Source organism: Vulpes vulpes, chromosome 2, assembly GCF_048418805.1.
Source record: "Vulpes vulpes isolate BD-2025 chromosome 2, VulVul3, whole genome shotgun sequence".
NCBI lineage: Eukaryota > Metazoa > Chordata > Mammalia > Carnivora > Canidae > Vulpes > Vulpes vulpes.
Genome location: NC_132781.1, coordinates 55,653,702 through 55,673,894, shown reverse-complemented (window position 1 = coordinate 55,673,894; position 20,193 = coordinate 55,653,702). Strand labels below are relative to the sequence as shown.

The window sequence follows — 20,193 nt, the reverse complement described above, 5'->3', positions numbered from 1 at the left end:
ACTCAGCAGCCATAAAATTTGAACCTTTGTCCATGGCTCACCTATATGAGAAATGCTTGGAGAATCCCTAGCTTCTGCTTTTTGATTGCTTCAACCAGTTGCTCTGTGCAAGGCTGTTCCTAGCACGAAAGTTAGGGTGAGATGTCCAAGACTTCATCTGAATTTTAGCAAATCACAGTTTTGCTTACCATTTTCCCTCCATGCAGTTTTTTTAGTTAAAAAAAAATTTTTTTTTAATCCATGAGAAGCAGTATTAGGTAAATGGGAAAAAATTTCTGGACCAGAAGTCAGAACATCCAGCCGACAGTTCCTCCGGTTCTCACACTTAGTGGTAAGATGACCTGGACATCTTATTAAACCTCTTTTTATACTAGGAATGCTGATCTCAGCATCATACAATTCTTTTAAGGCTAACATTAAATAATATATGAAAAAATTGCTTGGAAGACAGAGTCACTATAAGGGATTATTATTTACAGATTGTTTACAGATATAACTACAGAAATTAGTTTACTGCTCAAGATTGGTGAATAAGTTATTAGAAAAGTCAAGGAAATCAATCACTATGCTTTTGATAGACACAAGATCTAATAATCACTAGACAACAGCCAGCTGTTGTCCATTCTGATGCCCTTTGGGGAGAATTTGCATTGCTTAAAACAAAGCAATTTGCTTCTGATATATACTGATCTGATCTTAATAGGTGTCTGTGGGGCTCTGAAGCAAGAGTAACTATTGATGGCTCAGATTGCAAACTCTCAGGACAGATTTCCAGTATTCCTTTTGTTTGTTTCTTATAGGCCACTGATATTTAACTTTATTTATTTATTTATTTATTTATTTATTTATTTATTTATTTATTTATTTATTTATAAGTAAATTCTACATCCATTATGGGGTTTGAACTCACAACTCCTTTTTTTTTTTTTTAAAGATATTTTTATTTATTCATGAGAGACACACACACAGAGAGTAAGACAGAGACCCATGCAGAGGGAGAAGCAGGCTCCACGCAGGGAGCCCAACGCGGGACTCGATCTGGGGTCTCCAGGATCATGCCCTGGGCCAGAGGCAGGCGCCAAACCGTTGAGCCATCCAGGCTGCCCTGAACTCACAACTCTTAAGGTCAAGAGTCTCATGCTTCTACCAACTGAGCCAGCCAGGCACCCCATGATGTTTCTTTCACTTTAAATCTCTACTAATTATTTGGCCTAAAAGCTTACTTGTAGGAAATGAATGAGCTATTAAGTGTTTATCACACTAAGAAAATCTATTTCATTCTTAGGAACAATAACAACAAAATTAGAGATAGGGAGAAATAGAGAAAAACAAACAAATTTTTAAAAAATTCCTGGAGCTTAGCTGTGAAGATACAGATTTGAATCAGACTTTCCAACAGTCACTCCTTTTTTGGAGGATTTCTGAGATGTCAGAGAAACCCCAGTCATATAACACTGCTTGTTTCCATTTCAGCGTGCCACAGAAGGTTCTGAGAAGAACCTTCACAGAAGGTTTTCATTCATTCAAACAGTATTTATGCAATCTCCTCTATGCCAAAAGCTGTGCTATAGGCAATAGATATAATGGTGTATAAGTAAATCTGGTGCTAGTGAGATTCAGACAGGCAATGGTAGCACATCAGGTTAAGTCCCTGAGAGGTATGATGATATTGGAGCACATGGTGGAGCTTCCAGCAAGGCCTGGGGAATGAGGGAGGCTGAGGGAGACTTGGAGAATTAGGGGAGTTAACCAGGAGAAGGATGGTGTTGGTGGGGCCTGGGGGAGATTAAATCAAGTAAATGAATGTCTGGGCTTGGCAAGAGAATGAGAAAGAAAAATTCAACATAGCTGGAGATCTGGGGTGAGGGAGTATGCAGAACGAAGTTGGAGAGGTGCTTGGGGCTTTCTTACCCTTGTGAAGGACTTTTATCTTTATTCTAGGAGCAGGAGGACGCCTCTGAAGGTTTAAGTTAGGGGAGAGACGGTTAGAATTTAGTTTAGGGGGTACCTGGCTGGCTCAGTCAATAGAGATTTGACTTCTTGATCTCACGTCATGAGCTCAGACCCCACATTGTGCTTGGAGCCTACTTTAAAAAAAAAAAAAAAGAATTTAGTTTAGAAAGATCTGTGGTTGCTGCATGGAAGACGGTGGGAGGGAGGGAGACTAACGGCAGAGGATCCCATTAAGAAGCTCTTATGGTGGCCCAGGCTAGAGACAGTTGACGTGAGCATGCTGAGCTCTGCTGGGGATGTAGAAGTCACAGCAGCTAGAGAGAAGATTGACATGAAGGAATCTGGAGGTAGAAGGGTCAGGTCATCGTGATTGCTTGGATGTGCGGGATGGGAGGTCGTGCCATTCACTGAGATAGAAAAGGGAAGAGACAGGTTTGCCAGGGAAGGTATGCTTCATAGGCATTGTGTCTGTGGACTGTGTAAGGAACAGCCAGTAGGCAGCCAACAGATGTATCCAGAAGGCCTGGGCTGGAGATTTGGATTGAGGCCTCCCTAGGTGACTGAAGCTATGGGATCAGATCACAGAGGAAAGGGCCTGCATTTTCCCCTAAGAGATGCCAACGTTTTGGATCAACATAGGAAGAGTAGCTGGCAGCCTTGAGAGTTAGAGACAGGAAGGTGAATCTAACAGAGCAGTGTCTATGATTGTGACTCACAGGGCCCATTGTCAAACTGGAAGCAAGCTTGAGCCGGCAACCAGGACTCCTTGTTTAGGAGTGAATCTTTGTTTTCCAAGCTGGGAGGCTTGGCACTTGGATACTTTTCCAGAGTTATTCTGTGTCTTAAAGTCAATCCATGTCTATATGAATTTCATTGTTCAGGATTGTTTTGAGGAGGAAATGAGGATATAGTTATAAAGCTCTGAGAATTTGGGATTTATGCTATATCAAAATAGCATCAATGTGTAGAATCTTGGCTCTGGGAACAATCTTAGAAGCGTTTAATCCAGACTCCCACCCAGGGCAGGAAGTCAGATTGTCTAGTCTGTTGTATGAAACACAGTGGCAGGTTTTTTTTTTTTTCCCCCTTCTCTGTGGCTATTGGGGACAGAGTCTTTTTTTTTTTTTTTTTAAGATTTTATTTTATTTATTACTCATGAGAGACACAGGGAGAGAGAGAGAGAGAGACAGGCAGAGGGAGAAGCAGGCCCCATGCAGGGAGCCTGATGCGGGACTCGATCCTGGGTCTCCAGGATCAGGCCCTGGGCCGAAGGCAGGCGCTAAACCGCTGAGCCACCTGGGCTGCCCCTGGGGACAGAGTCTTATTTTCATGTCTGTTTCACTGTAGATTTTCACAATGACAGGTATAAGCCACTAGCGATGTTATAATAGGGAGGAAAGGCCACTTATGTTGTGCTTAGATGTAGCTCAGGACTTTCTAGTTGATTCTAATCCAGTCACAGATGATCCTCATGAACTTCCTCTAATGATAGTAGAAACAAAGTTGCTTCTGTTGCAGCTGAGGGATGGGAAGGAAGACCTTTTAGGCTTAGATGGTTTTCAGAGCCCCCAGGCTGAGAGGGACCTGGCAATACAGACTTTGGCCTCTTCTCTTAAAGTTCTTTTTCAGCGCCCATCTTCTTGGGCGCTGGTGTACCTAGGAGAGGAAGGAGAGAGGCCTCTCACTGGTCTCCAGACACATCAGTATTGTTGGGGCTAGTTGCTAGGGGTTTGAGGAAAATAAAACATTGCAGCCGAGCAAGAGTTGCCCTCCTGCTCTGTTAATTTCACACTCTAGGCTTTCCACAATAGACTACTTTGAGGCAGACCCTTTAGAAATTACCCTACAGACCTAATCATGTTTTGGGTAAAAGTTCTTCAGGATTTTATTTTATTTTTTTTTAATTTTATTTATTTATGATAGTCACAGAGAGAGAGAGAGAGGCAGAGACACAGGCAGAGGGAGAAGCAGGCTCCATGCACCAAGAGCCCGATGTGGGATTCGATCCCGGGTCTTCAGGATCGCGCCCTGGGCCAAAGACAGGCGCTAAACCGCTGCGCCACCCAGGGATCCCTCTTCAGGATTTTAATATGAGGCAATCGTGTAGCTGCTGAGTTTCTAATTTGCTTTCCCTAAGGTAATCCTAGGATGAGCTACCTTGAACTTTACTGTTTTGGTTGTGTGGTGGGGTGTCTCTCCCTCTGTGTCACCTCACCCCTCCTATTTATTCTTTAAGGAACTTCGAAATTCAAGTTAAAGTCTAACTTTTTTTAGGCTTTAACTGAGACCTGTGAAAGGTCTGTATGAGATTTGTTTCTCATATAGTGGTAAAACCCATTCTTTCCCTGCCCCCAATCTTACTAAAAATGTCCAACATTATGAAAAGTTGAAAGAATAGTATACTGATCATCCACTTACCTTCTACCTAGATTTAACAGTTGTTAATCTCTTGCTATCTTTGTTTTTATCTCTCTTTTTACTGAAAGGTCAGGGTTAGGGGTTAGACATTGCAGAAGAAAAAAACAGTGAGCTTGAAGATACAGAACTAAAAACTATCCAAAGTGAAACACAGAAAAAAGTCCTGAGGAAAAAAACAAAAAGCGCCAGTGAGTAAGACAACTCCACGGAGCACGGTGTATATACTTGGGAGTCCTTAAAGGAGAGAAGAAGGGGTGGGGGGTGGGGGCTGTATATAGAAACAATATTTGAAGAACTATTGGCTGAACTCTTTCCAAATTTGATGAAAACTATTAATTCTCAGATCCAAGAAGTTCAGTGAACCCCAAGCATAAGCAGCCATGAGGAATTCTACACCAAGGCACATCATAACCAAATTACTTAAAAGCAGTTATAAAAAGAAAATGTTTAATTAACCAGAGAGAAAAGACATACGATATACAGAGCGGAGATAAAGATGGTACAGATTGCTTGCCAAAAGCTGTGTAAGCTAAAAGGCAGTAGAGCAGTGACTTTGAAGGACTGAGAGGTACAAAATATTAACCTAGAATGCTATACCCCAGAGAATATACTGTATCCTTCAATAGCAAAGCTAAATAAACACTCTCAGATGGTAAAAAAAAAAAAAAAAAAAAAGAAAGAATGCCTCACCAGCAGACCTACACCCTTGAAATGATACCACTTGCATCTGCCCAATAGAATACAGAGCTCCAGAAACGATGACTGTGGCTGAACATAAAGCCAATTATGCCGAGACTGGTTGTCTTCCCTCTAGTGCACCACTGTTACTCTCAACCTCCATCTATTCACCATCCTCCTGGGATCTTTTTCACCTGTCTTGTTTTTTAATTAATTCATTCATTTAAAAAAATCTCTGCACCCATGTGGGGCTCAGACTCATGACCCCAAGAGCAAATGTTACATGCTGTACTGGCTAAGCCAGCCAGGCGTGCCCCTCTCCTGTCTCGTTTTGAATTATCCTGTCTTCTGTATTTCATATCATCCGTTCTTGGTTTACTGTCTCCTGTTTTGGTGGAGCTTACCTCCCAGGAGCTTCTGGAAAATGGGAGGTAGTTTTTTGGAGGCCTTGCATATCAGAAAATATTTTACTCTTAATGCTTAATTGATAGTTTGGAGGAGCATAGAATTTTACATTGAAAATTGGTTTCCTTCAGAATTTTGAAGACTGCTCCTTTGTTGTCTTGTTTCCAGTTTTGCCTTTGAGAAGTTTGAAGGTATTTGATTCCTGATCCTTTACTATATGTCTCATATCTTCCCTTCTGAAACTTCTACTCTGTCCTCAGTGTTCTGGACTTTCATAGTGATTTGCTGTGGTGTATGCCTCTTTATCTATTGTGCTGGATGAGGGTCAGAAAACTTTTTCCATAAAAGGTTACATAGTAAATACATTAGTTTTTGTGATCCACGTGTGATCTCTGCTGCATCTTCATCCTTTTTTTCCCCACACCTTTAAAAGTGTAATAGCCATTCTTAGCTTAAGGTCAGTACAAAAATAGACTGCACACCGAATTTTGCCCACAGGCCATAATTTGCTGACCCGTGTGCTACACATTCAGTGGGTCTTTCTGTTTGGCAACTTATATCATTTACTACTGGGAACATTTAAAAAATAATTTCTCAGGGGCACCTGGGTGGCTCAGTTGGTTAAGCATCCAACTCTTGGTTCTGGCTCAAGTCTTGATCTCAGGGTCATGATATTGGGCCCCAAGTTGGGCTCCATGCTCACTGCAGAGTCTGCTGGAAATTCTTTCTCTCCTCTTCGTTTGCCTCTCCCTCCCCTGCTCTCTCTCTCTTTCTCAAATAAAGTAAGTAAAATCTTAAAAAAAATAATTTCACAATTATTTCTTCTCCTGAGTTTTCTCTTTATGCAATTAGTACTATTTAGATGTTGAACCTCTTGGACTGGTCCTCCTATTTTCTTATCTTTTCAGTTATTTATCTCTTTGACTTTTTGCTGTGTTTTTCAGATTTCCTCAACTCTATCTTTCAACGCTTCTATTTAATTTTAAATATGTGCTGTCATGTTCCTTAAAAATTTCTTTTTTTTTTTTTAAGATTTTATTTATTTATTCATGAGAGACACAGAGAGAGAGAGGCAGAGACACAGGCAGAGGGAGAAGCAGGCTCCATGCAGGGAGCCCGACACGGGACTCAATCCTGGGTCTCCAGGATCACACCCCAAGCTGCAGGCGGCACTAAACCGCTGTGCCACCGGGGCTGCCCTGTTCCTTAAAAATTTCTTTCTTTCTTTATTTTCCTTAAAAGTTTTTAATAGCCTTTTTTCTTTTGTAGCTTCCTATTCTTGTTTCACAGATGTGGTGTCTTCCTTTATGTCTTATTTATTTATTTATTTATTTATTTATTTATTTATAAGATTTTATTTATTTATTCATGAAAGACACAGAAAGAGGCAGAGACACAGGCAGAGGGAGGAGAAGCAGGCTCCATACAAGGAACTGGATGTGGGACTTGATCCTGGGACTCTGGGATCATGCCCTGAGCCAAAAGACGCTCAACCACTGGGCCACCCAGGCATCCCTTATTTATTTATTTTAAAGATGTTATTTATTTGACAGAGAGTGAGAGAGCACAAGCAGGGGGAGCGGCAGAGGGAGAAGGAAAACAGGCTCCCTGCAGAGCAGGGACCCTGATGTGAGGCTCAGTCCCAGGACCCTGGGATCTTGATCTGAGCTGAAGGCAAATGCTTAACCCACTGGGCCACCCAGGCTCTCCATGTCTCTCTTTTTATTTTTATTTTTTTTAAGATTTTATTTATTTATTCATGAGACACAGAGAGAGAGAGAGAGACAGACAGACAGACAGACAGGCAGAGGGAGAAGCAGGCTCCATGCAGGGAGCCTGACGTGGGACTCCATCTCCGGGCTCTGGGATCATGCCCTGGGCTGAAGGCAGGCACCCAACCGCTGAGCCACCCAGGCGTCCCATGTCTCTATTTTTATTTTTATTTATTTTTATTTTTATTTTTATTTTTATTTTAAGATTTTATTTATTTCTTCATGAGTGACACAGAGAGAGGCAGAGACATAGGCAGAGGGAGAAGCAGGCTCCCTATAGGAAGCCTGATGTGGGACTCGATCCCAGGACCCCGGGATCACGACCTGAGCCAAAGGCAGACGCTCAACCACTGAGCCACCCAGGCGCCCTATGTCTCTCTTTAAAAAAAAAAAAAAATTAAGGGACTCCTGGGTGGCTCAGTGGTTGAGCAACTGCCTTCAGCCCAGGGCATGATCCTGGAGACCTGGGATCGAGTCCCACATTGGGCTCCTTGCATGGAGCCTGCTTCCCCTCCCTCTGCCTGTGTCTCTGCCCCTCTCTCTTTGTGTCTCTCATGAATAAATAAAATCTTTAAAAAAAATTTTTTTAAAATTATCTGCATAGACGGTTTCTTCCAGGTTTTGTTGTTGTCTTATCTCTATTTTCCACCTAGGAACTTTCATTAAGTGGGTAGCAAACCCAGTGACTGGCTGCTTGTGATTAAAATGAGAGACTTAAATGTTGATTGGAGCTCTGGGCTTGTGAATGGGGCTGAACTAGGTGAGCTGTTTGTGGGGAATCCCCAATGTCAAGGTCTTTAGATTTTTCCTTCTTGGGCCTGATTGCCCAGAGAAGTCTGTCTCCTGCTTGAGAAATAAAGGTCTGGCTACCAGAATTCTGGAAGCTGAGTAGATGAAGAGGGCCAGAGGTATGGAGGGTAGTTCTCAACAATCTGTACACATGGTTGTTTAGCCCCTTTGTTTTCACTATTAGACTCATGCTCAGAGCTATGCCTTGGGTTTCACAGTTCAGGGACCCTGTACACTCTACACTCTCTGGAGAGGAAATTTTCAGTGTTCTGCCATGTTGGTAGAAGGACAATCACCCAGTGACCGGAAGTGGTAGAAGGAATCTAGGCTATAACAGTTGGGACTCGATCCCAAATACCTTTCTACCAACATGCCTTGTATTCCCTGCCACTCCCCTCCCCCTACATTCTTTTAAATTCCAGAGGTACCTGGTGCTTCCAGTTCCTGAAACTGTTGAGGATTCTTTTTTATTTTTTTAATTTTTTAAATTTTACTTATTTATGATAGGCACACAGTGAGAGAGAGAGAGAGGCAGAGACATAGGCTGAGAGAGAAGCAGGCTCCATGTACCGGGAGCCCGACGTGGGATTCGATCTCGGGTCTCCAGGATCGTGCCCTGGCCCAAAGGCAGGCGCCAAACCGCTGCGCCACCCAGGGATCCTCCCCCCCCCCCCTTTTTTTTTTTATTTTACTTAAGAGGATTCTTTTATGCACATTTAATTGGTTTTCAGTGTTCCCTACTGCTGGCTTAGTATTCCACTTCAGATAGATTCAGCTTTCCTAGGCCTGCTAAGTCACTTACCACATGTCTACTGTAGAAAATAAGAGCACAGACTCAGAATTTATAAATAAGACTATCATTTCTAGGAAGGAAGGATGGGAGTGGCCAGCAGCCAGAAGCTGGGGACCACCACACCCTAGATTCTTTTTTTTTTTTTTTTAAGATTTTATGTATTTATTCATGAGAGACACAGAGAGAGAGAGGCAGAGACACAGACAGAGGGAGAAGCAGGCTCCATGGAGGGAGCCCGACATGGGACTCGATCCCAGGTCCCCAAGATCAGGCCCTGGGCTGAAGGCAGCACTAAACCGCTGAGCCACCTGGGCTACCCCCCTAGATTCTTAATATAACAAAATGACTGGCTCTTTTGGCCACTTCCACCCCCCACCTTTCTTGCTGAGAGGAGAATGGAAACCATCTGCTACAGTTCTTTTTTTTTTTTTTAATTTTTATTTAATTTTTATTTATTTATGATAGTCACACACACACAGAGAGAGAGAGAGGCAGAGACATAGGCAGAGGGAGAAGCAGGCTCCATGCACCAGGAGCCCGACATGGGAATTTGATCCCGGGTCTCTAGGATCCCGCCCTGGGCCAAAAAGGCAGGCGCCAAACCGCTGCGCCACCCAGGGATCCTAAAGTCACTTTTTTGATACTGGGTATCCCCTCCTGGACCCCAGCATCAATCTTTCATGGAGTGGTCTTTGGCATAGAACCAAGTTACACAATCTGTAGAGACGAATTTCTCCAGTCAGTTCTCTGCCACCTACCCTTCCCTAGCTGAACGCTGGGCAGAGACCACCATCCCAACACACAGCCAACTCCTATGCTGAGGGCAGTATTCAAATAATACCTAGGTAAATGGGGGAGGGAACAAAGAGAGCCCACCTGGACATTTTGATACAACAGATTGCCAGAGAGAATTGTCCCTGTGTAGGTGACTTAAGCAGAAAAGAAAAAATATCTACATGGGAACTTTGTAAAATTTTGAAAAGGAAAAATGACAGAAATATGGCACGTAGACTCTCAGGTAAAGAATTTATTCTGGAAGTAGACCGATACAGAGAAAACAATTTGAATCACTCTCAAACAGAAAAATGATGAACCAAGAGCTCAGATGTCAGGTGCTGTGAAATAACAGAACAAAGTGGGAAATGGGTTAGCCAGGCCAAGGAAATGGAAAGCACACAATGGTAGGTAGCACTCCAGAATCGTAAGCAGCAGCATCTTTTTCTACAGGGTATGGAAGACTGGCTTGAGGAAAGCACCCAGCCTGCATATTCAGTGAAAGTTAGTGCAAACTCAGCCGTTTCTTCTGGATTTTCAGTGTTTGTTCTTAGAGCTCCACCTTCTTCCTGTGCTTGATCCTGGGCCCAAACCCCTGGAGGATGTTTTCTTTTCCTGGTATATAATTGTAACCAGTTACATGGATTTGAGAGAAGGAAGTAGCCCTTCTGGAATTAGACCTTGTTATGTGTTGGAGGCTGGGAGTGGTGGTGGGGGGAGCATTTCCTCCTTCTGGAAGCTTCCCTGAGGCTTTTGTCTTCTGTCATTTTGACACCTCTATAATGGCTGTATTGTTGGCTCCAGAAGGAGCTTGAACTTATGGCCTTGCCGTGCCGTGTAAGACTCAACACTTTTAATGTCTCATACCTGAAGACCTGAAGCAGGTTAAATCTTAGAACAGAACAGATTGGGCTGGTGAGAATCTTGGACTTGAAGATAAGAGGATTCCTACCACCATTGTCACAGATAAGTCACTTATCTCTCGGGTTCATTTTCTTTATAAAATGGACTAGATCAGGGTTTCTCAACCTCAGCACTATTGACATATGGGACTATATGAGCCTGTGTGTTGTAGGATGTTTGGCAGCATCCGTGGCCTTTTTCCACTACCTGCCTGTAGCATCCTCCAGACATTGCTGAATGTCCCCTGCCAGGATGGGGAGGGGCACCAGTCACTTCCCCACTAAAAACCACTGGGCTGGATCTTTTGTCTGCTCTGGGTTTCTGGGTTTTGGGGATTATATGAGCATCCTATTTTTTCTCCCTCTCTCTAAAGCATATTTTTCTCTAATCCTTAGTCCTTAATGGGAGGGAAACTCCCACTTAGTCAAGAAATGTGATTTGGAGCCATTAAATGCTACACTTAGGAATTTAAGATACTGGCCACATCTTGGGTTCCTGCCAAGACAGAGTTAGATACCTGTTCTAGGTCCTTGTAGTTCAAGGAGGAGTTATTGCAGGCATGATAGTCTGTACTCGGAGGAGGACAAGCTGTTTTGGGGGATTTAAAAAAAAAATTTTTTTTTTTTTTTTGAGAGAGTGAGGCGGGGAGGGGCAGAGGGAAAGAAACTTTAGCAGACTCAGCACAGAGCCTGATGTGGGGCTCAATTTCATGACCCTGAGATCAGGACCTGAGCCGAAACCAAGAGTCAGACACTTAACTGACTGTGTCACTCAGGTGCTCTGAGGACAAGCTTTTTGCAGAAAAACAAATACAGGCTGATAGACCAAATGAGACATTTACAGATGAGGTCTGCTGCTGTTGATGATGTATATGGGCAGTGTTCCCTCCCTTCCTTCATTTCTTCCCTCCTTCCCTCCTTCTTTCCTTTTTTTTTTTTTTTGTTAGCCAATGTAAAATGCTTTCCAAATAACTGCATGATATTACTATCTTGTATAAAAATGGCCTTCATTCTTGAGTCCTTTAAAAAATGTCTTATTCAGTAATGCTTGCAAGGTATTAGTACTGCTGTCTGTCCTAGAATAATAATCTCCATTTCACCATTTTGTGTCTTTCGTCTTTTTTTTTTTTAATTTTTATTTATTTATGATAGTCACACAGAGAGAGAGAGAGGCAGAGACACAGGCAGAGGGAGAAGCAGGCTCCATGCACCGGGAGCCCGACGTGGGATTTGATCCCGGGTCTTCAGGATCGCGCCCTGGGCCAAAGGCAGGCGCTAAACCGCTGCGCCACCCAGGGATCCCTCTCTTTTGTCTTTTTGTGCAAAACCTTAATTAACTAAACAGTATTTATTACTATAAGATGTTGATTTTAAGAAAATATAAATTGTTTCAGTTTCTGTTTTTTAACTAATTTTCCTATTTATGTGTATTTGGTGATTTCACAGCTCCTTTAATCCAAGGGATATTATGTGGAAAGCAACTTTAGGAAGAAGACAATAGCTTCTTTGGAGCTGAGGTGGGGTGACTGCATCTAAAGTGCTATGGGAACTCCTCTTTCTAATCTCTTTTGTCCTCACTTTGAGATTTCCTTTCTACAAATCAAATTTCCAAGGTCTGTGAGGCTTTGCATTAGAGACGCTCTAACTCTTCTTAACCTTTTGGCTCTAAACCTTAGGAAGCAGAGTGGGGAAATTAAGATAGAAAATGAGAATCTCCTGTGAAAGAGACAGCGAGTAGTCCTTTCTGTAACTCCATCTGGCATCTTTATGGGCCTAAGGTTAGGATTTGGTCTCTCAGACATCAGACCTTTATTTATCACACTTTCCTCTCAGATGCTGGCAGCAGCCCAACTGTTGGATGTCATAATATTAGACATTTTGAGTCTTATGTAATCCGTGGGTGTGCTTACAAGGGCAGCGTAATCAAATCATTGTTCACTAGTCTCTGCATGTTCTAAAGCTTGTGACTACTCCAACAATCAGCCCCTCTTTCCCTCTCACTCCCCACCACCCCAAAAATAAACCTAACAGGAACATTCCCAGGTTAGGCAATTGTCATTAAACAGTTAGAGGGAACAGTACCTCATTTTTGCCCTGTGGCTGACAATTTGTGGTTTCTGTTTTGGTCTCTCACTTTCACAAAGTACAGTTCAGATATAAAATTATAGTAAATTATAATTTTAAATAACCGATGTTTTAGAGGGGTAAGCTAGGTACCTGTTTTCAGGTGAAGACACTGCAGAGCAATTCCATATTAAGCAAAATGGTGTTTATTTTTTTGGGTTTGAAATTTTTTTTTTAAGATTTTGTTTATTTATTTGCAGAGAGAGTGCACACAGAGGGAGAAGGAGAAGCAGCAGACTCCCTACTGAGTAGAGAGTCCCAACATGGGGCTTGATCCCAGGACTACCTGAGCCACCTAGCCACTTGGGTTTGAAATTTTCATCTAAAATTCTATGATGATGGGGCGCCTGGGTGGGTCAGTTGGTTAAGTGTCTGCCTTTGGCTCAGGTCATGATCCCAGGTTCTGGGATTGAGCCCCACATTGGGCTCCTTGCTCTGGGGGATCTGGTTCTCCCTCTCCATCTGCCTCTCCCCCAGCTCATGCTTTCTCTTGTGTTCTCTCTCTCTCAAATAAATAAATAAAATATTTTATTTTTTTTTTTTTTTTTTTTAATTTTTTTATTTATTTATGATAGTCACAGAGAGAGAGAGAGAGGCAGAGACACAGGCAGAGGGAGAAGCAGGCTCCATGCACCGGGAGCCCGATGTGGGATTCGATCCCGGGTCTCCAGGATCGCGCCCTGGGCCAAAGGCAGGCGCCAAACTGCTGCGCCACCCAGGGATCCCCTAAATAAAATATTTTAAAAAAATTCTCAGGACGCCTGGCTGGCTCAGCGGTTGAGTGTCTACCTTTGGCTCAGAATGTGGTCCAGGAGTCCCACATTGGGCTCGCTGCATAGAGCCTACTTCTCCCTTTGCCCGTGTCTCTGCCTGCCTCTCTCTCTCTCTCTCTTATGAATAAATAAATAAAAAATCTTCTAAAAAAAAGTGAAATTCTCTGATGACTATTTATTTATTTATTTTTTTTTTTTTTTAAAGATTTTATTTATTCATGAGAGACACACAGAGAGAGAGAGGCAGAGACACAGGCAGAGGGAGAAGCAGGCTCCCTGCGGGGAGCCCGACGTGGGACTGGATCCTGAGACTCTGGGATCACACTCCAAGCCTAAGGCAGACGCTTAACCGCTGAGCCACCCAGGCATCCCTCTCTGATGACTTTTTTAAAAAGATTTATTTATTTATTTGAGAGAGAGAGTGAGAGTGAGCATGTCCACACAAGCAGGGGGAGGAACAGAGGGAGAGGGAGAGAGAAACTCCAAGTTGACTCCACACTGAGCACAGAGCCTGATGTGGGGTTCAATCTCAAGACTCTAAGATCACAACCTGAGTGGAAACCAAGAGTCGGTCACCCAACCAACTGTGCTACCCGGTGTCCCTCTCTGAGGACTCTTTTTTTTTTTTTTTTAAAGATTTTATTTAAGAGCAAGAGCACACAAGCAGGGAGAGGAAAAAGCAGACTCCCAACTGAGCAGGAAGCCTGGTGCAGGGTTCAATCCCAGGACCCTGGGATCATGACCTGAGCTGAAGGCAGATGCTTAACCCACTGAGGAACCCAGGTACCCCATCTGATGACTTTTTAAAAACAGTTTTCTTGAGATATTATTCATGCACCATACCATTTGCCCATTTAAAGTGTGCATTTCAGTAGCTTTTAGTATATGCACAGAAGTGTACATCCATTATCACAAATTTAGTACACTTTGATTACCCCCAAAAGAAGCTGCATACTCCCTTAACATTACCCCCAACTCTTCCATTCCCCTGCACTAGGAAACTACTGATCAATCCATATTTACTTTCTATATCCATGGATTCACCAATTCTAGACATTTTGTATAAGTGGAATTCACTGGACCTGTGGTCTTTTGTGACAGGCTTCTTTGACTTAGTATGTTTTTAAATATTCATCCATGTTGAACCATGTATCAGTATTTCATTCCTTTTATGGCTGAATATTCCATTGTCTGGATATACGACATTTATCTCTCCATTCACTGGGTGATGGATATTTGGGTTGTTTCCACTTTTTTGGCTTCCACTTTATGAATAATGCTGCTATGAACATTCATGTGTAAGTTTTTGTGTAGACCTCGGTTTTCATTTATCTTGGGTGTATACCTAGGAGTGTAATTCTACATTGAGCTGTTTAAGGAACCACCAGACTGTTTTCCAAAGTGGCTATACCATTTTACATTCCCAGGAGCAGTGCAGGAGGGTTCTGATGACTTTTATCTTAGGCTTTGGGTATATTGTCTTGTTTCCCCAAGTAGACTATAAGTTCCTTGAGGTCAAGAATTGATTTATACTTAAAAATATATATATTCTCCGTAGGCTTCCTGTAGTTATGTGCATTTTATAATGCAGGTGCTAGACACTTCACTTCTTTTTTTAATTTAAATTCAATTAATTAACATATAATGTATTCTAGGTTTCAGAGGTAGAGGTCAGTGATTCATCAGTCTTATATAATACCCATTACATCATGTAATGTATGGGCTCATTACATCATGTGCCCTCCTTAATGTCCATCACCCAGTTATCCCATCCCTCCACCCCCCTCCCCTTTAGCGACCCTCAGTCTGTTTCCTGTGATTAAGAATCTCTTATGGTTTGTCTCTCTCTCTGATTTTGTCTTGTTTTATTTTTTTCTCTCTTCTCCTATGATCTTCTGTTTTGTTTCTTAAATTCCACGGATGAGTGAGATCATACGATAATTGTCTCTCTCTGATTGACTTATTTCACTTAGCATAATATCCTCTAGTTTCATCCATGTTGCTGCAAATGGCAAGATTTCATTTTTTGATGACTGAGTAGTGTTCCATTGTATACGTCTTTCTCCATTCATCTCAGACACTTCACTTTTCTTGGCCTAAGTTTCCTTCTTTGTAAAATGGGAGTGATTATAATACTTAATCTTAGAGGGTCACAGTGAGCTTTAAATGAGAGGATACATGTAAAATGTATAGGACAAAGTATTCCATATAGTAATTCTTCAGTAAGTATTAGATTCTATAATTGTGGGCACTTTTTAAAAATTAAGACTGAATTATTGATTGGGCTTTTTTTTTAATACGAGCTTTTGAAAGTATTTTGGGTAGGTTGTGATATCTCAGATACTGGTTAAAAATTAATTACTAGGGGATTCCTGGATGGCCCAGTGGTTTAGCGCCTGCCTTTGGCCCAGGGCATGATCCTTGAGACCCAGGATCGAGTCCCACGTCGGGCTCCCTGCATGAAACCTGCTTCTTCATCTGCCTGTGTCTCTGCCTCTCTCTTGGTCTCTCATGAATACCTAAATAAAATCTTTAAAAAAATTAATTACTAGAGAAATGCTAAGATGGCAGAAAACTTTGGATTTGAGCATTTGTATCTGAACATTCATGTAATACCCACACCCCTCACTGCATTTAATTGAGGAAAGTTTGGGGAAAATATTTCTAGATCTTTCTGGCTTGCAAACTTGGGGCTAGCCAGAATAACCATAACTTACCTGTCATGTTCCTCAAGAATAAAAAGCTCTCTCTCTCCAGCAATCCCTGTGAAAGAGTCCCTGAGACTATTTTTTTCTGGCAATCATCCTTGAACTGGGAATTCTGAATCTTGGGGGGTATCAGGAGAGTGGCAGCCCTGGGAGGAATCACCTTATGCAATCATGAGATACGCTATGAACAGAACCACTCATTTCACTCTCAGCAAGCACTGCTCAATTATGCCATTCGGGGATTCATTCATTCTACAGGCATTTGCTAGATCATTATTTTATGCCAAATGCCAGACATGGAGTGGGAGTTGAGGGTGCAGGGTTGGGAAGGAATTGTCATGTTTGAAGGTGAATGAGGTTTTAGTGTTACAGGCACAGAATACTGTGCATGCCTTGTGGAGTCCTCAGTAAGGAGTTACTGCTTTAAAGACCAGGTGAGACTCTGGGGTGACCTCTCAGTGCATCCTAAACCTTTCTCTCCCTCACTGAGCTTGCTGGGTCTCCCCATAATTGCTTTCTCTTTATTCCTAGACTATACCACTCTTGATTCTAACTTGAGGATTTTTCACCTGCTTTTCCTATGCCTTGAAAACTCTTCCTGCCTGAATGACACAGTGTTGATCCTCCTTGTCACCTCCTTAGAGGACCTTCCACCAAACCTCTATCACATTCTTGTTGATTAACCTTTTCAATTTCCTTTGAGCACATATCAGTCTCTAGAATGATCTTGTTGACTTTCTAGTGTTTATTGGCTGTTTCTGCCCTCCATATCAGGTATAAGCACCTTAAGAGCAGACGTCTTATTTAGTTTGTTCACTGTGGTCTTTGCAGTGTCAGGAGAGAGGTCTGACATATAGCAGGTGTTCAAAAAATCATCATTGTTGAGTGGATGAAAGTTCTATGCAGAGAAATAAACTGGAAAACAGGAGACAAAAAAAATAAAAAGACATCGCAAACTCCCTGGAGGAGCAATAAGAAACCAACTGGAAATTGTTGGATTTTTCCATCCTAGGGAGATCAAGTACCCTTTGAAATAGATGATGATGGTGATGGTGATAACCAAGTGTTAAGTACTAAACTAAGTGCTTACGTGAACTCATTTAATCCCCACAATAATTCCATGGATCATGTGTGGTCATTCCCATTTTACAGTTGGGAAAACTGACACAGAGATTTAATAACTTGCTGAAGGTCACAGCTGGGTAAGTGGAGGATCTGGCTCCAAAACCCATCTGAATCAATTAGCTTTACTGTGTCAGTGTGATCATTGAAATGAAACAGAGAAAAGCACACCCAGCTTTAAACTTCAGAGTCCAGTCCATGCTATAGCCAAGAGACACTGTGTGTAATGGGAAGAACATTTGGATGGGGATCCAGGAACCCATTTCTGCTTACTCTAGAGTGACCATTTAGTGGGTTTGCCCACTCCAGATTTTTTTTTTAATTTATTCATGAGAGGCACAGAGAGAGGCAGAGACATAGGCAGAGGGAGAAGCAGGGTCCATGCAGGGAGCCTGATGCAGGACTTGATCCCCAGACCCCAAGATCACACTCTGAGCCGAAAGCAAGATGCTCAACCCTTGAGCCACCCTGGCGTCCCATTTCTCCAGTAATTAATTTTTAATCAGTATCTGAGCAATCACAACCTAGCCAAAATACTTTCAAAAAGCTCCCAGGCGTCCCGAGATGGTTCTGTTTTGCAAGAAGTATCTCAATTCCAAAATGAGGGACCTAGACTCTGGTCTTAAATGATCTCTAAGGTTCTTCCTTTTTTAAAAAATTTTTTTAAAGATTTTATTTATTAATGAGAGAGAGAACGAGCAAGCGCGCACGCGGCAGAGACACAGGCAGAGGGAAAAGCAGGCTCCATGCAGGGAGCCCGATGTGGGACTCGATCCCGGGTCCCCAGGATCACGCCCTGGGCTGAAGGTGGCACTAAGCCGCTAAGCCACTTGGGCTGCCCTCTAAAGTGCTTTCTAACATAAGGGTTCTTAAGCACCAAAGAAGGAGAATCATGGAAAGTTACTTAACCTCCCCAGGCCTCAGCCAAGGAGTCACGGGTATACATGTGTACATTCCCATATACATTTGTATATGCATAGAGAAGGATCTGTAAGGGTGCTTGTGAGACTTGTTCACGAGTGTTTCCCCTCAAGAATGGGGTAAGGAGGGAAATTTCATTTTGTATTTACATATCTATTTGAATTTCTCAACAAAAATGTGCTACTTCTGTATTATGAAGAACTACATAGGGGATCCCTGGGTGGCGCAGCGGTTTGGTGCCTGCCTTTGGCCCGGGGCGCGATCCTGGAGACCCGGGATCGAATCCCACATCGGGCTCCCAGTGCATGGAGCCTGCTTCTCCCTCTGCCTGTGCCTCTGCCTCTCTCTCTCTCTCTGTGACTATCATAAATAAATAATAATAATAAATATATATATAAAGAACTACATAAAGACAAAATGGGGGCAGCCCAGGTGGCTCAGCGGTTTAGCACCGCCTTCAGCCCAGGATGTGATCCTGGAGACCCGGGATCGAGTCCCACATCGGGCTCCCTGCATGGAGCCTGCTTCTCCCTCTGCGTCTCTGCCTCTCTGTGTGTGTTGAAGGAAGGAAGGAAGGGAGGGAGGGAGGGAGGAAGGAAGGAAGGAAGGAAGGAAGGAGAAAGAAAAAGAAGAAAGACAAAATGGTAAATAATTTGTAGCTAGGTGACTAGGAGTCTATGTATATATGTTTTTTTTTTTTTAAGATTTTATTTATTTATTCATGAGAAACACAGAGAGGCAGAGACATAGGCAGAGGGAGAAGCAGACTCCCTGTAAGGAGCCTGATGCGGGACTTGATCCCAGGACCCCGTGATCACGACCTGAGCCAAAGGCAGACATTCAACCAGTAAGCCACCCAGGTGCCCTTAAATGAGTATTTCTAAGGCAAGATCTTTTTTTCTTTTTCTTTTTCTTTTTTTTTAAGATTTTATTTATTTATTCATGAGAGACACACAGAGAGAGGCAGAGAATAGGCAGAGGGAGAAGCAGGCTCCATGCAGAGAGTCTACACTTGATCTTAGTCAAAAGGCCGAGAAATGATTATGCAGGGAGTCTAAGGCAAGAAAGATCCTGACAGGACTTGGAAGTCTTGTTTTCAAGTACTTAAACCATTTTCTCATGTATTGTTTAGCCCTAAACTCATTCCACTTGGGAGGTACAGTTGTTTAGCAAGGAGACTCTCCAGCCCAGAGCAAGACAAAGAGACGTGGTTGCCATCTTCAGGTATTTGAAGTGCTGCCAGGGAAAGAGGAAGAGGCTTCTTGTTGCTTTGGAGCAGAATTGCCAGCAGTGGGTAGAATTGAGAGAGGTGGAGTCCCGGCCCAGGGCCCAGTATGCAGTGGTAAACATCAGACTTGTTTTCAGATTGTTTTTGCTCTGGAGAAGTCCCCGTTGGTTCTTATGTATTTATTTTGTATCTTCATGAGTGTTTTATTTTTTTTTTCCTTTTTTTTTTTTCATGAGTGTTTTAATGTGATTCCCATGATTGCAGCAGGCAGATAATTCTTCTTACCAATTTTACATCCTTACCTCATTTTGTTTTCTTGTCTAAGCGAATTTGCAGAACAATGTTTAGTAAAGCAATTTAAAAATACAATCCTGTGTATCTCTGTAGGACTGTTAAATACCTTTACTTCCTGTGGGTCCCCACTTGTGCTTCCGGTGTAAATGCATTTCTTCCTAAAGAGGTTTCTGTCTTCTCAGAAGGGATAGAAGGAATCTTTCGTTCAACTTTATATTTCCATATAAGATTTATATTATATATATTGACACATTCGTGCCATTATTCTAAAACTTATCACATGTGTGTTGGGGGTCAGAGAAGCTTTTGAAGTTTTGGGTGAACTACCTGTAGAGATTGCTGTCTAATATTTTTGTGATTATTTTAAAACTATTTTGAATATGTGTTTCTTTTTAATAGGTTTTTACATTATATTAAAAATCTTGATTGATGGAAGCAGTTTCATAATTTTCATAAGGAAATAATTCCTTGGGCAGCCCCGGTGGCAGAGCGGTTTGGTGCCGCCTGAAGCCTGGGGTGTGATCCTGGAGACCCAGGAT

The 20,193-nt window shown here is 42.4% G+C and overlaps 1 protein-coding gene across 6 annotated transcripts in view; it reads left to right on the top strand.

Moving 5' to 3' along the window:
- Window positions 1-20,193, top strand: part of STXBP1 (syntaxin binding protein 1) — a 75,740-nt gene that overhangs the window by 12,597 nt on the left and 42,950 nt on the right. For 2 of the 6 annotated variants that reach the window (XM_072741918.1, XM_072741896.1), the window contains exons 1-2: window positions 12,809-12,915; window positions 14,018-14,164. The exons of 2 other annotated variants lie outside the window; for them this stretch is intronic. In XM_072741918.1, coding sequence (XP_072598019.1) covers window positions 14,140-14,164 — 25 coding nt within the window. In that variant the 5' untranslated portion in view covers window positions 12,809-12,915; window positions 14,018-14,139. Of the gene's footprint in view, window positions 1-12,808; window positions 12,916-14,017; window positions 14,165-20,193 lie in introns of those variants that run through there. 2 more of the 6 variants (XM_072741888.1, XM_072741908.1) reach the window with 1 other exon arrangement.